At 44.2% G+C, this 18,418-nt stretch overlaps 2 protein-coding genes across 2 annotated transcripts in view; both read right to left on the bottom strand.

Moving 5' to 3' along the window:
• adgrl1a (adhesion G protein-coupled receptor L1a) overlaps positions 1–18,418 on the bottom strand; it is a 194,276-nt gene that overhangs the window by 99,270 nt on the left and 76,588 nt on the right. The window contains exon 2 of the mRNA XM_080776013.1: positions 14,402–14,597. Coding sequence (XP_080632139.1) covers positions 14,402–14,471 — 70 coding nt within the window. The 5' untranslated portion in view covers positions 14,472–14,597. The remainder of the gene's footprint in view (positions 1–14,401; positions 14,598–18,418) is intronic.
• The window catches only part of LOC308323369 (4-galactosyl-N-acetylglucosaminide 3-alpha-L-fucosyltransferase 9-like), a gene marked incomplete at both ends in the record, with an annotated part of 182,943 nt that continues 179,046 nt past the window's right edge, over positions 14,522–18,418 (bottom strand). Inside the window, one exon of the mRNA XM_080775098.1 lies at positions 14,522–14,597. Coding sequence (XP_080631224.1) covers positions 14,522–14,597 — 76 coding nt within the window. The remainder of the gene's footprint in view (positions 14,598–18,418) is intronic.

Raw genomic sequence — 18,418 nt, 5'->3', positions numbered from 1 at the left:
CTGTATGGGTGGAGGAGACAGGGAGACATGCAGGAGCAGCCATTGGTGGAGGAGGCACTGAGACAGGAGCAGACATATGGGTGGAGGAGGCACTGAGACAGGAGCAGCCATATGGGTGGAGGAGACAGGGAGACAGGAGCAGACATATGGGTGGAGGAGGCAGGGAGACAGGAGCAGCCATATGGGTGGAGGAGGCAGGGAGACAAGAGCAGACATATGGGTGGAGGAGGCAGGGAGACAGGAGCAGCCATAAGGGTGGAGGAGGCAGGGAGACAGGAGCAGCCATATGGGTGGAGGAGGCAGGGAGACAGGAGCAGCCATATGCAGAGGCAGTGGTATAGAGTAACTACAGTATATGTTTACTTATAAGTATAGCTACTGTACTTAAGTACAATTTTGAGGTATTTTACTTTACTCGAGTAATTCCAATTTCCAATACTTTTACTTCTACTTTTGTTGTTGTCATTATTATTATTATTATTGTATTATTGTACTTTAAGTACATTTTGATGGCAATACTTCTGTACTTTTATCTCAATTAGCCTATACAGTTTGAATTCCGGACGTTCACTTGTAACAGAGTACATTTCTATATTGCAGTATTGATACTTTTACTGAAGTAGTAGTAAAACAACCGAGAACATTTTCCACCACTGCACAGCAGATGGAAGAGTAGAGGAGAGGAGAGAGAGAGATGAGGAAGCACGGCGGATGGGTGTGTGTGTGTGTGTGTGTGTGGGGGGGGGGGGGGTGTCACGATGCAGGGGGAGGGGGAGGGTAATGGATGAGTATGAGGGCTATAGGCTAGCAGAGGGAGAGACAGAGAGACAGAATGTAGAGATTGGATAACAAGGATCGCAGCGGAGAGACAGGTGTCCAGTGAAAGTGAGGAGGTACGTACAGTACGTACATGGGACCATTGCTTATACGCAGTAAAATCCCTCAGTGTTAATTGAATTCTGAGACGGGGTACCAACGTAAACGGTCCTCAACACTGGGTCCGTTTGGTTGCATTTGTACCCTCTCAGAGTTACACATTAATAAAATGAACGCCGAGAATAATTTGCTGTGTGTGGAAATGCAGGTGGGGAAGAAGAAGAAGCGTCGAATCACAACAAATCCAAGCGGCATGCTAGCGATAAGGACGAAAACAGGAAGAAAACAGCTTTATGGCACTTCTTTATTGCCATGTCCAAGATGATACACGGCAATATGCACAAGCAACGACCGTAAATTAGCAATTAGTGTCAGTGAAGACTCCGGATTTCTGTTTTATGGGGAGGGAGAAAGCCCGGTTGAAGCACATGGAAAGGTCATTCAGACGGCGAACGAGAAGCCTTGTTCTGTCTCAATATACACATTACACTACCGGCTGCCTGTCAGGAGCGGAAGCGAGTAAACTATTATGAACTCGTAAATGCGACGTGTCATGCTGCAGCTATATTTGCCCTGCATACTTTCCAAAGAAAGGTCTTGCATGAATTGTTCTTTTCTTTTCTGTTTGTTGTCTGTTAGCTCAAGGCGTTCCTCGCACCCGCTGCGCCAAGCAGAGTTGTGGGCTTGGATTTGACCATGCATCATATACGTTTGATGTGATGGGACTCCGCTGTCTGCTACTTTACTTCCATAGAGTGAGAATAATTATCTTGCTTTGCTGAATATCGTCTCTGTCGAGTGGAAACCTCATTATATCCAAAACCTTCATAATTCAAATTAAAAAAATAGCAAAAGTTGCAGATCGACGAGCTCATAACGAGCTCGCAAATCTGCTACTTTGGATGCTTATGTGTGACGGCGTATAGCGAGATGGAGTAGCCAGATTTCTGCCCTACAGCAGCGATATGTCGCTTTAGCCGTAAATGTACTTATCGGTTTGCTTCAGGTTTCCAGGTGGTTGCCGCAGACATTTTCCTGCTTTATAACCTCTGCATGAACACACTGAACACACACAGCAAGATGAGTAACATGCACCGCTGATTCAGACACAGAGTCACCTCTCCTGAGTAAAGGCCACGGCTGCAGTTTACAATCCATCCCTTAAAGACCTACAGTATGTCTTTTATCTGATAGGCATTTCTTTGTCATCTAGAGACTATAGATACAAAAATGATGTAGACTAACATGGATCAAAGGTTGAGTTTTCTTTGTGCATTTCCTATTCTCTCACATTCGTTCTCTGGCCAGTGGGTGAGGATCTGTCATGCAACATACACACAGTACCTGCACTGCCATTGCTCCTCTCTTTTACTATATTTGGCACGCCGGCTATTTTGAAATCTATTTCCGAGTGAGAGTTTTTAAAGTGAGTGTCAAATGGAGTGGCAAAGTGAGTGTCAAAGTGAGTTTAACATTGTTTAGTGTCATTTAATACAAACAGATAGGGCTTTTCTGTTTGGATGTATGGGCTGTCAAGGTCGGAAAGTAGTTTTTTTGCCACTCAGAAGGCTTTCCTGTATAACTTCCTTGTATGATGTTGATGTCACATGCATAACCTCTCTTTTGAGTTGTCATAGTGACAGAAACATGTACAATCAATCAGTCTTGTACTGTACGTTAACGTTTTTCACTGTGTCTACACTTTCTCAGAAGACTTAGGCTTTTTGGAGTCAGTAGAAATATCATGTTGACCTTTTACAGAGCTAGTATAGAGTCAATCCTAAGATACGGTATATCCAGCTGGTTTGGCAATCTAACTGTGAAATACAAGTCTCAAGTAAGTAGGCTAGCAAACATGGCTGGGAAGATCATGGGCATGTCCACCCCACCCATCACTCCCCAGGCCATCTTTGAACAAGCAGTGGTGAGACAGGCTCGGAATATTGTATCTGACCCCTTGCATGTACTGTACCGAGAGTACGAGCTAATGCCATCCGGTAAGAGGTATAGAACTCCACGATGTGTACATATATAATAGATTTAAACACTCTTTTGTTCCCCTGTCAACTAAAATGCTCAATCAGGGATTGCCGAATGCACTTTAATGACTATAGTTGCACTTTATCAAGGGAATGTGTGCAATATCTCTGTTTTGTGTATGTGGGTGTTTCATGGTGTTTTTTCTTTTCGTATGTGAACGTGTCTGTTATATGTATGCAGCTGTGACTCTGTCTCCAAGACAAATTTCTCCCAAGGGAGACAAATAAAGATAACCTTGAACCTTGAACCTTGTTTGCATTCCGGCGATCAGCTTTATATACGCGTGATCGCAAAATAATCACATTCCTTGAATCTCAGGAACTACAGTACAGTATGTCACTCTATTCAAGTGACATTCATTTGAATGTTGTGAATCAATTTGGTTGCTTTGGCAGCATCAGGAACAACCAGTGTTTGTCAAGCATGGAAAAACCAAATGAAGCACTGCGTTAGTTCATGCTGGGGCATGGGGTCATACACGCCTCATATACAGTAGTGTTGTATCATATACAGTAGTGTTGTATCATATACAGTAGTGCTGTAGCATATACAGTAGTGCTGTATCATATACAGTAGTGTTGTATCATATACAGTAGTGTTGTATCATATACAGTAGTGCTGTAGCATATACAGTAGTGTTGTATCATATACAGTAGTGCTGTATCATATACAGTAGTGCTGTATCATATACAGTAGTGTTGTATCATATACAGTAGTGTTGTATCATATACAGTAGTGCTGTATCATATACAGTAGTGCTGTATCATATACAGTAGTGCTGTATCATATACAGTAGTGCTGTATCATATACAGTAGTGCTGTATCATATACAGTAGTGCTGTATCATATACAGTAGTGCTGTATCATATACAGTAGTGCTGTATCATATACAGTAGTGTTGTATCATATACAGTAGTGTTGTATCATATACAGTAGTGCTGTATCATATACAGTAGTGCTGTATCATATACAGTAGTGCTGTATCATATACAGTAGTGTTGTATCATATACAGTAGTGTTGTATCATATACAGTAGTGTTGTATCATATACAGTAGTGCTGTATCATATACAGTAGTGTTGTATCATATACAGTAGTGCTGTATCATATACAGTAGTGTTGTATCATATACAGTAGCTCAGCATATCCATGCATAGCAACAGCAAACTACTTTGAATTAATGGCGCTGGGTTTTCTTTGGCCAAAAAGAATCATTCTGTTGAAAATGCCTTTTCTCCTGTCCTCCTGTTCTATCCACGCATATGTCACAAATGTTTTAAAATCTTTGTGAATGCAACAACCATAAAATGTGAAAGTATAGTCAAGATAATGACTCAATAATCTACCATGTAATAAGCAGTTTTTCTACCCGCATTGTTATTGAGAAGCAATAACAATTGCTTCCCCCTCCCACACACACACACACCCTGTCTGAATTTCTCATGAAAAATAAATGTTGAAATACAGAAACCAAATAAATCCACGCATGGACCTTGATAGCCATTCGGACATCAGTGTGTCGGTGTCCAAGGCCAGTGTGTTTGTGCTCTGATGAAAACATAGTGTATAAAACAGCTGTCCTGACAGCCTTAAATAACATGCAGCACTCTGGGAGAGATGGGGAGGAGGATGTCAGATGGGTATGTGTGTGTGTGTGTGTGTGTGTGTGTGTGTGTGTGTGTGTAGTAAAGGACCGGGAGGCCTTTCCACAAGACTGATCTGACAGCACCAGCCCCAAATACCACTCCAACAGTATCATGGGACGGGACACACTTGTACACTACATGCTCTTGTGAACGCATACATAAGCGCACGCACACACCAACGCACACACGCACACACACACACACACACACACACACACACACACACACACACACACACACACACACACACACACAGACGTACATACAGACGTCGACGAATAATGCTATCATTGGTGGGTGACTGCATGCTCACATACTTGGACACACACACACGAGCACATGCACACAAGTACGCACGCACACATGTACACACACGCACGCACACATGTACACACACGCACGCATAAACATACACACCGACGGTACATAGGGCCATCAGCAAAGGAACATGAAATGTTTTTTATAATGCCTCTATGCTACGGCTCTGCTAAATGGAAGCTCTGTGTCAGAACTTGATCACGCACGGTGCAGCTGCCGGCAATGCTCCCTGGTTGGAGGTGAACAATGGTGGAAGTACATTTACTTTAGTACTGTACTTAAGTAGCCTATATATTTTTTTTAGATCTTCCTATTTCCAATACTTTTACTCCACAACATCTGAGGTAAATATTGTAATTTATTGTAAGTTACTACTGGCATACATACACTTTGTAGATTTTGATTATTATTACAAAACACACTAACCACTTCAGCCGTATATATTTCGTCTATTTGAAAATAGTCACTGCATTTTACTGAGTTTTACAGGTTACACAAACACACGCCGATCAAATAATGAATAAGAAGAAAAACAAAACAAAACATTTTGTACCCTGCCTTTTTTTTTCTTCTTTCAAATTATTTGATCGGCCCAAAACGTTGTGTTTATTGTCATGATTTGTCACAACAAGAGTTGGCTTTGTCCACGGCGTAAACGTCTTTAGAATAACTCTAGGGGGGGAAATGAACAGGGAATTCTCTTCCGGGCCTGTCGTCGGGGGCGGGACTGCGACGCTCTATAGTTTTACTGATGTTAGGGTTAAGGTTAGGTTTAGGCTGTCAATCATAGCGACTGGCCAATCACATCGCACCATTTACTCAAACCTGCTGAAGATTCCATGCTGGCGTGAGCTATAGAGCGTCGCAGTCCCACCCCCTACCATGGCCCAGGAAATGATTCTCCGTTCATTTTCCTCAAAGACATTTCAGAAAGTATTTATTTAAAGACGTTTACACTGCGGACAAAGCCATCTCTTGTCGTGACAAATCATGACAACAAACACACATTTTCAGGCCAAACAAAGAATTAGAAAGTATAAAAAAAAACGGCAGGTTACAATACTTTTTGTTGTTTTTTTTCTTCTATGTAATTATTTGTTTTGTCCAAAATATTGTGTGTGTTGTCATGATTTGTCACGACTCGAGTTGGCTTCGCTTAAAAGGTCTTAAAAGGTCTTTAAATAAATACGTTTTGAAATGCCTATGGGAAAAATGCATTGGAATTAATTTCCTGGGCCACTCGTTGTTCTGCGATGCTCTATAGTGGAGATAAGGAGAACAGACTTGGCTCATCATAGAGCCACTTTGCTCATCAGCAGCTCCTCTTTGTGCCAGTAGCCATCAGGCTCCACAAGTCACCCTGGCCTCTATACTGTCGCTGTCATATAGAAACTCTCCATATTTTAACATTTTGTGTGGGGTTTTTTCGTCAATTAACTCTGTGGACGATAAGGACTTAATTAACGTGTGTTTCATGGAATCTCATGGCGCCAGGAATGCTTTAACGCTTGGCTCGGAGTCTCCTAGGAAAAAAAATATCGCGGCCTGCACACAATGCTGGGGGTGCCTGACCTTTAAAGCCCATTTTCAAAATCCCGGTTACCGTGCATTTAAAATATTAATGCTTCGGAAGACTCTTAAATAGACGATTATCACATTAGCTTTAGCCGATTGTTGCTAGCTGTTTGTATTGGACCAGAAATGCTCTTCTTCTTCATGTGATTTAAAGCAATAGTCTATGGTGGCGGTAGCAACAGCGCCAAGGGTTTTTAGTGGGCGGGAAATGAGTTAATGCATGCATCCCCTAACTGGTCATACTACAGCGTCACAGAAAAGCATCAAAAGTAGCAGATCTGCAAGCTCGCGTTTTGAGCTTCTCCATCTGCTATTGCCATAAAGAAAGCACTGCTTTATGGCTTGCCATAAAGCAAGCCATAACGCAACACAATGTGTTTATCTAATCTATATATGTATGTATATGTACAATACATTCTGTATGTATGCATTGCATATGTACAGTACATTCTGTACAGTGTATATATATGTCTAGTATATCCTGTGCATCCTGTGAGCCTGCTAATCTATTCACCCCATTCTATATATAGTCCATACATGCACCCATTGTGGACAGATTGTACATTTGTATAGTCATTCATATTCACTGGCAATAGTACTGTATGTGCGTTTCTATGTATTGATGGACTGTAGTTTCCAGTATGTTCACTGACTCATTCAGAGGTTCTATGTATTGATGGACTGTAGTTACCAGTATGTTCACTGACTCATTCAGAGGTCTCTTGACTAGCTCTATATACTCTGACCTGTACCTCTTCCTGCGTTCCATTCTCTAGTGCTGTTGTTGCTGCTATTGACACCTGCATGTCCCTCTATGTCCCTCTATATATACCTGCATGTCCCTCTATGTCCCTCTATATATACCTGCATGTCCCTCTATGTCCCTCTATATATACCTGCATGTCCCAGTCTATGGCCCTCCATTCTCTAGTGCTGTTGTTGCTGCTATTGACACCTGCATGTCCCTCTATTCCCCTCTATATATACCTGCATGTCCCTCTATTCCCCTCTATATATACCTGCATGTCCCTCTATTCCCCTCTATATATACCTGCATGTCCCTCTATGTCCCTCCATTCTCTAGTGCTGTTGTTGCTGCTATTGACACCTGCATGTCCCTCTATTCCCCTCTATATATACCTGCATGTCCCTCTATTCCCCTCTATATATACCTGCATGTCCCTCTATGTCCCTCCATTCTCTAGTGCTGTTGTTGCTGCTATTGACACCTGCATGTCCCTCCGAGGATCAATGCATGTTTATCTCATCTTATCATGACCTTATCTTTATTAAGCATGGCCTAAACTAAGGGCTTGCAGAGCAACAGCATTGCATGCTTACATAAAAACATGCATTTCCAGTGATTGTATGCAAGCAGCGGGCGGTTTGTTTGTATGCAAGTCAATGTGTTTACAGGGAGCCACACAGGAGTCAGGACATGGGGAAATTGTTTGCACAAATCACAGTACTATGAACGGGTTGGTAACTTAATTGGTACGGTACTTTATGCACACTGTGCAGTGGCTGGATGTAACTGAGTACATTTACTCATGTACTGCACTTTAGTTTCATATAATATATCCAAAATTTTGCAAATATGATCCTGGCGGTTTGACTCATATGGATATGAAGAATCAACTAATGTCACTGCCGCCAAATTACGGTAGTTACATTTTTGCCAGAAACAGACCAGTATCAAATATGAGTGACTGACTATCAGAAATGATATAAAGCCACCTCCCTGACAATATTGCTGTGACAAGTTTGTATTTTTTTGGACCACAATTCTTAGGAGACGATTCTAAGATGACCCAATGTTATTCTCAATAGAGAGAAACTGCCGCGACCCAGGGTATGAAAGAGTGACGTCATGACTTCAGTACTCTATGCCTCACTGCTTGGCACTCAGCATCAAGGGTTGGATTAAGTCCCTGTGAGGCTGTGACACAGTATTGTCATGTCCATGACATGTCACTTTGACTCACTGAGTCAGAGTGGCATGGCTGATTGGCCTGATTTATACTTGGGCTATCTGAATGTGGACAAGCAAATCGGCTTTTCTAAACACAAAATGTAACTGTATTAATTCAGCTCGGGGCAAGACTTTTTACTTGCAACAAAGTCTTTTTATATTGTGATACATACTGCTTCTTTTGACCTGATAACATAGAAGAATCATAGTACTACTTCCACCAGTGTGTATGTGTTATTAGCATGTCGCACGCAGAGCACATGATAGCTTCCTGCAACCAAACAGTCACCACATGACACTGAGTATACTACTGTAGGAGCAGCATTCATTCAGCCTTTCTCATGAACACTCATACTGTACAATAGCAATGTGCGATGACAACGGAAAAGCCATTTCCTATGGTGCGCATTTGTAGTGTGAGCGAGAGGGGGAGGGATAAACTAGAGCACGAGGAGAGAAAGCACCTTTTATGGTCCAAGTAGCAGCAGTTTGTGCCTCATGCTAGTGTGTGTGCGTGCGCTCGTGCGTGTAAAAGTGTGACCCTAAAGCCTATCATATGATGAAGCATACATACAGTAATAGGCTCAAACAGTGCATGGTGGTAGGGGTAAATATTGGACTGGTGCAGCCAGCATGTCATTTGTTGAAGCTGAGAAAACTTAGGGAAGCATTAAGGGTGATATAGCTCTGGTGTTGTCGCAACCGATTCTAAATTCAGGCAATATTACTATTATTACTGTGAAGCCACATGTGATGATCCCAGCTTCCCAGTTAGTGTTAATTCCTAAACTAGATAAAAACTAAGCTGTGATGACTAAAACTATAAGACCGAATATAGTGACAATTCCGTCAACAAGCACAAACTAGACTAAAATGATAGGGAGAGATGTTTGGTTGCGCTCGGGTGTTGCGCTCTGAAATGTGTAGATCGGCTAGTTTTAGCATGCAACAAAGTGTAAAATCTGCCATCACGGCCCGCCAATTCTTTTTTAGACATCAACTTCAAATCATATATTTAGTTGACAAAAAACTAGACTCAAACTAAAACATTTCAGATGACTAAAAACTAAATGAAAGTTTATTCAAAAGACCCTGAAACTAATTTGCTGTCAAAATCAACACAATCGCAGGCATTAGACTGTGAAGCCACGTCTGATGATCCTGCAGGCTTCCAAATGAGCTGTGAATCGACTGAGTGACTTCAGCAGCTTCTCAGTGGGATGCAGACTGCAGGCAGAAGAAACTATAGTGCTGCATGGGCCATGTGACTTAAAGTGGTGCATTTATAGAGCGCTTTTATCCAGCCCTTTACAGTGATTGTGCATTACATTCACCCATTCACGCGCACACGCGCACACACACACACACACACACACACACACACACACACACACACGCACACGCACACGCACGCACGCACGCACGCACGCATGCACAAACACACACACACACACACACACACAAACACCGATGGCGGAGGAAACCATGCAAGGCACCAACCTGCCCATCGGGAGCAATTCTAGGGGTTCAGACTCAGGGTCTAAAGGCACTTCAACACTAACTCTGAGTGAGCCCGGGATCGAACTGGGAACTGCCATCCGGCCGCTCTACCTCTGAGCCACTGCAGACCCTGACTTCACATCAATGTCACGGTTGCTTCAAACTCTTACCTAGATTACGATTAATGAACGATTTTTAATAAATAAATAAAGTCATCACAAAAACCCCTGCTTCTCGAGTCATCGGTTAACCATGAGCCAGATTAAGTCGGCTTATTAGAGGTTCGAAATTTGGGTAATTTCTGTTAATTGCCCAGCATTAACTCACATACTGTAACTTATCTCTGTTCCTCAAGTTCTCTCTCTCTCTCTCTCTCTCTCTCTCTCTGCTTTGTTTCTGTGGTCACACACAACACTGCAAAATGTAATTTAAGTCTGAGCACAACGTCTTTTCCGCATAGGAAAAAGAACAAACTTTGGTCTCAAATGTGGTTACCGAAATGCTGTGTGTGTGTCTGTGTGTGTGTGTGTGTGTGTGTGTGTGTGTGTGTGTGTGTGTGTGTGTGTGTGTCTGTGTGTATGTGCGTGCGCTCGTGCGTGTGTGTGTTCAGAATGTGTGTGTGCACATGCCACGTAATAGTCCACCAATGATTGCATCAGAGGGCAGTTTTCTTTAATTGCAGCAAGTAAAATGTTGAGCTGGTGCTTTTGGGATGAATACAAATAACTGTCAATTGATTATTAATGCATTATTAATGCTCCCCAAGTGCCAGGTCACAGAGAGACATCTGCAGAGACTCTCTCTCTCTCATACACAACGTAAAGCAGCTTAGTGCCGGGGGCCCAATGTGTCAGATGGAACAACGCTATGCACAAATCCAGTGTTGCAAAAAGAGCCAAATTACGCTGGGGAAAAGAAAAGAAAAAAACCCAACAGCACCCTCTCAAATTAGAAGCACACCTGGCCAATCACAGCTTACACGTAGGGAATTCTAGAGCCCATGCTGACACAGATATCCGGACGCACAGATTAATTTCTCCTCCGTTTCTTTTTTTTCCTGTTTTTCTTTTGCTGCTGAGAGAAATGACTGCAAAGCAGAATAAGGCAAGCAACATAAAGGTCTTGAGGTGCACAGCTCAACAATGTCTTGAAAGTGAAGGAAATAGCCAGCACACAATGAATGTCTTTTTCACATCGTTTTTTTTATTTACCTCTCACGGATAGAGACCACACATTGTCTCATTGTATGAGGTAGGCCAACATAAAAACATGAAAGAAATGTGAAAAGGACATTTATTGTGGCTAGCTATTTCCTTTTTTCTCCCATAATGCACTCCTCCAGTCCTTGTCCAATTAGGGTCACAGATTATCCATGCTTTTCAACATCATGCCTTTGTCTTTTGTTTTTGTTATTTTTAATACTTTGTTGTACAACAGTGTCACGCAAAAAACAGCTAAGATAGCTAATCAACAAGCTCACATCGTATCACAATGATCCTTATGTCTAACCCTTAACCCCTAACCTTATGTCTGTACAGTATACCGGATGGATATGCTAGTGTAAATATGTAGATTTTTATTATTTTTATCCCCCCACAGCTCTCTTTTTTTTCGTTCTCTTTCTGGAAAAACAACAACATCGGTGGAGCTTTGCACAAAAACTAATTTCATCCGCCCTGTAAATCCAATACCCTGACAATAAAGGCGACTCTGATTCTGATTCAATTCGATACGTCATGGAGCTTGTATGGATCTGCCATTTTCACTAGTCTACTTGAATTTAGAAGAATAATGAAAAAAAAAAGTCTATTAAAAACCGTTATTTTTCATAGTCGATTAAATGGATTAATTTGATTAACTGTTGCACCCCTACTTCCATCCGACCCACTCCCTCTTCCTCCTCCTCCTCCTCCTCCTCCTCCTCTCAGCTGTCTGTCACCCAGAGGCAGGCTGCTTGGCACTGGGCTGACAGTGAACATACAGCAGATGGTAGTGGCCGGCCACTAGCACACACCGCCCTCACAGCCTGCCTCGCACACACACACACACACACATAAATCCTTCAACAACAACACTCAACCAGGTCACCTGCTGCCAGGGTCACAAGCACAAAGTAACACGCACACACTCACACGCGTACACGCGCAGAGGCACAGACACGTAATTGTCCGACAGTACATGGCACATCCAAGGAGGTCACACATATGGTGCCATTACATGCACGGATTGCCGCTTACGCTCACACCATGCTCCAGCAAACATCAAGATGACAAGAAAGTTTATTGACACTATACACATTGGCACACACACACACACACACACACACACACACACACACACACACACACACACACACAACAAATGCTCTGTTTCTCTCTCTCTCACTCACTCTATCTCCGGGACAGACAGGTTGGTTAATCAAGTTGGGCATTACGAGCCTGGTCAGCAAGTCAATACACTTATGACCTTCATCACCCCGACACCAAGGAATAAATATCACATCCTCATTTCTAACAGCCTGCACAACCCCACGCACCATGCTATAGGGTAGAGACAACCCCATGCTATAGGGTAGAGACAACCCCATGCTATAGGGTAGAGACAACCCCATGCACGCACCATGCTATAGGGTAGGGACAATCCCATGCTATATAGGGACAACCTCACGCACCATGCTATAGGGTAGGGACAACCCCACGCACCATGCTATAGGGTAGGGACAACCCCACGCACCATGCTATAGGGTAGGGACAACCCCACGCACCATGCTATAGGGTAGGGACAACCCCACGCACCATGCTATAGGGTAGGGACAACCCCACGCACCATGCTATAGGGTAGGGACAACCCCACGCACCATGCTATAGGGTAGGGACAACCCCACGCACCATGCTATAGGGTAGGGACAACCCCACGCACCATGCTATAGGGTAGGGACAACCCCACGCACCATGCTATAGGGTAGGGACAACCCCACGCACCATGCTATAGGGTAGGGACAACCCCACGCACCATGCTATAGGGTAGGGACAACCCCACGCACCATGCTATAGGGTAGGGACAACCCCACGCACCATGCTATAGGGTAGGGACAACCCCACGCACCATGCTATAGGGTAGGGACAACCCCACGCACCATGCTATAGGGTAGGGACAACCCCACGCACCATGCTATAGGGTAGGGACAACCCCACGCACCATGCTATAGGGTAGGGACAACCCCACGCACCATGCTATAGGGTAGGGACAACCCCACGCACCATGCTATAGGGTAGGGACAACCCCACGCACCATGCTATAGGGTAGGGACAACCTCACGCACCATGCTATAGGGTAGGGACAACCTCACGCACCATGCTATAGGGTAGGGACAATCCCATGCTATATAGGGACAACCTCACGCACCATGCTATAGGGTAGGGATTTTAACGATTCCTCCTTAACGGTCCGATTCCTATAGGGGGTTCCAAAATGGACCCTTACAGGACTGTAACTCTTGAGAGTGTAGGCCTACAAATAGAACCTTACAGGTTCATTTGGTTCATCCTTTGGTGGCATCCCTATAAAATAGCAGATCTACCAATTCATTGTAGATCATGAGAGAGAGATTTTGGGCTCGATTTTCGTCCCCGCCGTTACGCACGAAGCAACCCGCAAGTCAGCCGCTGCCAAAAATTACAAGTAGAAGCTTGCTCTGTCCCTAAATGGTATGTTGGTCCACCGTCACCCGCTGTCTATTATGCAGACACCGCTATTTGCGCCTAGATGTGTGGTCATGGGCGTGTTGGCACACTTTCCCCTAGTTTTAAAAGCACCCATAAGCCGTATGCCAAATTAGTTTGGTATAGAGCGGCAAAGGAGATGTCCGGAGTCTGGCTGCTTCATCTCTCCTTATTCTCCTACGCATCTTTTTATAATGTTCCTATAATCAGCAGAAGTGAGTGCCTGTGACCTGTCACTTCCTTGTGTTGATTGTGTTTTATTATTTGACCAGCTATTGTGCGCGATTCCATTTGCTCGTTCAGTTACATCACCCCATAGTGCAGCAAATGGGGTTTAATCCGACTTCCCAAATTTTTATTTTCACTTGATTTAGACAGGTGAACAAAATAGCCACTTTAGTGCGGGAACGCCCCTTCCCCAATGCTAAATCCCCAAATAGTGTCTTTAGAATGCTCAAATGAAATGAGAGCCCTTTGTGTAGAGGGAAGTACTAGTGGACTTTGCATGGCGCCCTGGGGGACCCCAATCAACTGGGTAATCAACTGCGTAATCAAGTGGTTCGAAGATGAGAAAGTTGCGTGCAGTTCTACAGCAGCAACAGTACGTATAGATACTGCATGTACTGACTGAACAACGATGTGATTCTGCCCCTGATACCTATATAGACTGATTCTTCATGGTGAACAATGCATCACAAACCGTTGTCAACCAACCCACAATGCATTGCTGTGTCGGCGGACGCAATACCTTACCTTGAGAAGAGGGGGCGACGTTGCTGAACGCGAGCGCACAGGTGAAGAGGAGCCAGACCGCTAGAGCCATGCTGGAAGCCTGGCCCGGAGGGGGGGTGGGGTGGGGGGGTGGGGGCGGGGTTAGGGTGATGTGGTGGGCGTGGTCAGCAGGCTCAGGCGAGTGGGGTGGTGTTTCCTCCACTTATACTCCACACTCCTGGAGGCAGAGGAGAGAAGAGAAGAGAGGTCAGTGTCTTGAAAACAAAGTCGTCGGGTGCAATTACTATTTTCCATTTCCTCCTCTCTCTCTCATCACGCCGTGTCCTCTGAAAAACAATGTCAGGCAGTGATGACTAATTCATTATGCATAATAACTGTAATAACTGCAGAAGACGTGTGTTTATCCCGGGGACTGTTACTGCTTATTAAAGGTTATATCAGTTGGAGAGGAGAGGAGAGGAGAGGAGAGGAGAGAGGAGAGGAGAGGCTCCCCCTGTGGTGGTCAGGTAGAATGATAGTGAGGCGCTGCCATTTTGTGCGTGCTGGCATGGCAACACAGCTGTTCCCCCAAGCAGCTCATCACCGTGCAGTGTGTGGATGCTTGATTGCATCGGACATGTTACATGTGCTGGTGAATGTTAATGATGTTCAACCTCTAACATGCATACCGGTATAAACATATATACAGTATATATAGTTGTGAGTCAATTTGGGTTTATTTACTTCTCTTTGTGTTGCGCGTGTGTATATGCATTTGCATGCGCGTTTGCACCCCTGTGTGTGCGCGAGCGCGTGCGAGAGCGAGTGTGTGTGTGTTTGTGTGTGTGTGTGCACATATCGCTGCTATGGCAGTGCCGTGGGCCTGACACATCTCATTTGCCTAATGAAATAAATCACACATCTGGAACGTTCTCTTTCTGTCATCTTTTGACTTTTTTATTTTTAGTTTGTTTGCGTCGGTATAGAGGTTATATGTGGGTGACATCATCATCATACCCAGAAGTTATGCGGGAACACCTAATGAGTGTCGAAAGACAACTTTCTGGCCTTGACAGCCCATACATCCACACAGAAAAGTCCTATCTGATTCCATTACATTACGTTAAGCGGGGCACGGTCGGTATAGCGCTGTCGCCTCACAGCTAAAAGGTCCTGGGTTCGATTCCCACTATGGGGACGCTGTGGGCTCTGGGGGTGTGTTCTCTCCTCCGCGTCATCAGTGCCCAAACCCTGGGTGGGGTTGGCGAAAGGGCCTTTCTGTGTGGAGTTTGCATGTTCTCCCCGTGTCCCCTATAGGGTCTCTAAACTACCTCCCCCTGGCCAGCCGGGTCACCTGATGAAGGGGAAAGGAACTGGTTGGAATAACGTGTTCCTTCCACGCGCTACATCCAACTGGGGGAAACTCCCCCCCCGTCAGGTGCAAAGAACTGGACTCCTCATGCATAGAAGGAAGCATGAAGTCAGTCCATTTAGTTTCGAGTGAAAATCAACCGATAATCACCAGTAGGTTACTTATTAGGACGATCTTATCGACCTATACTGCACATGCTGGGAGCCAACTGAGAACGACAACCTACCTTATACCTTATACTAACCAAAACTATAACCACAAGCATGGAGCAGCGCAGCCAGTAGGCTACCAGACTACATGCAGTAGGTCAATAAGATCGTCTTGATAAGTAACCTACTGGTGATTATCTGTTGATAATTTGGCAGAGGAAGTGGCCAGGATTATAGATCATTGAACACTGTGAAAAAATGGGTTGCAAAATCGTGGGATAAAAAAGAGAGCCATGCACACAGCGTGTGGAGGTGCAGTAATTATCACTACTCCTATTACTGTTGTTCTTTATTAACCATTCGTCTGATTCCATAACAGTTCCATTTAACTCTCAGAGTTATGGTGAGTCCTTGATTTTTTGTTTGAGATCACCGGTATTGTAACTGCATCAGACATGAAGCCCACTGCATAGACCAGTTCTGTGATAAAAAACGGTTCCGAAAACGGTTCCAAATGTGATGGAAACGATTCCGCCTCCTGAATGTCGTACACACACCAGCGAGAGTGAGTGGGCCGTGCATAGTGCATAGTGCCGGTTGGGTGGCTTGGCTGTTGGCCTGTTCGGTGAGGAGATGGGGGGATGGGTGTAGCTGTGGTGAAGATCTACCCCCCTCCTCGTCCGACCCGGCTGTAAATATAGATTTCTCAATAAAACGAAACAAGAAACACAAGCTATAGGCTGCTCCCATGCACATGTAAACGACCTGCCTTGTACACGTGTACGTGCATCTGCGCACAAATCAACATGCAGGGTACTGGCTCATGCTTCATGGGCTGTCTGCGTTTGGAGGTGAGATGGTTGGTCCTATAGATCAGTGGTTGGTTCCCCATCTTTATAGCTCCAGACCCAAAAGAGATTTCGGGACCCAAACTACAATTTGGACATTTTTAGCACGCTCATCCAGAGCAGTAAGCGAGAACAACACATGGTGAAATGGCGAATGTGAAAATAGCCGATTACACTCACTACTTAAACAAAACAAAAACAATTATGCGATTTTTTTGATTTTAAGAATTTCCTTTGAAACATTTTTGACAGGGGCAGGCATTACAAAGCACATTAGCCGCGGCTGTTTTTTATCCCCTTGAACCAGGGGTCTTCAACGTTTTTCAGGCCATGCATGGCGGCAATGTCTCAGGGGTAGAGTGGCCGGTAAATAGGGGTTGGGAAATGTTACCCTACTGGCCAAAGCTGTAACTGCAGGCAGATGAATTACATGCACGAGCAAAAGAGCGTGCATGCAGCACAACATTTTGGTGCCCAAATCAAGAAAAAAGCATAGAGCATTCTCCTGGTGCTTCAAACACCTGTGTTGGAATGTATTCCGCCTCCTGCCCTCTAGTTTATATAACTCTATGCATGGACCTCTAGCTGAGGTGAAGCGATGAAGCATATTGTCTGGGATTAAACCTTTTCATAGATTTCATGAATAGCTTCATATAGTTTGACAGCTCTGCAGTTATCAGTGTTGGAGTCATGTTGATGTGTAATTTCAGACATTTAACCACATAAAGCTTCAGTAGTAAACCGAAAATAGCCGATCTACAAGCTCACAGCGCTGCGACAGAGGACCACTTATAGAGAGTCTTCCCAGGATAATGATGCCAGGGTTGAAGAGGTTAATAAAAAATGAAAAGGTTCCTATAACACAATAGCCGGGGAACCACAGTCCTAAAAGCTTCAACGGTTAAGGATTAACCTGTGATCTCATGATATAAGGTCATTAAGGTCCACCGAATGAGAGGTCTGCTTTGCCGGAAGCATTGCGAAAAAAAAGTTATGGCCATTTTCGTATACCACACCATTATAGACAACCAATATAAGGCAAAATTTCATCATACATTGTGACATGTCAAACTATGGTTTTCTGCCTAAAAAGCCAGAGTCAAATATTTATTTTTTATGAACTAAATATAAATAGGACATAAAAAAGACTATAACATATAATATTAGCTGAAATCAATAACATATCAGTATTCTGATATTAACCTGAGGGCCACATTAAGTGAAGATGGGGGCCGCATGTGGGCCCCGGTCTGCCATAGTTACCCATGTATGCTAGGCTAAAAGCATAACACAAATATGTACAAAATAACAGTGAGGCACATATGCGTGTGTATGCACGCACGCACGCACGCACACGCACAAGTAACATTTCTCCACTGTAGTTAGTTTCCTCTTGTCTCCTTCCCTCCTCCTATCTCTCCCTCCTTTATGTTGGCCCTCAGTTTGTTTGTTCCCTCTCATTTAAGTTGTTAGTTTATTCATATATTCCTGCCCTTTATTATTCCAAAAGACTACATGGGAAAATAAGCACTTTTACTCCACGGCTGTTGTTTTCACAAGCAGAACACCTTCCAGCCCCCCCAACCCCCCCCCCCCCCCCCGGCCGACCACCACAACCTCTCCCTCAGTCACTCACTCTGAGGCTCCCATCAGGTGAGCCTGCAGGAGAGCTATTGTGAAGCCTACAGTA

Source organism: Protomyctophum bolini (assembly GCF_963924005.1).
Source record: "Protomyctophum bolini genome assembly, chromosome: 11".
Lineage (NCBI taxonomy): Eukaryota > Metazoa > Chordata > Actinopteri > Myctophiformes > Myctophidae > Protomyctophum > Protomyctophum bolini.
The sequence above is the reverse complement of the archived record's forward strand: the minus strand, read 5'-3'. Positions and strand labels throughout refer to the sequence as shown.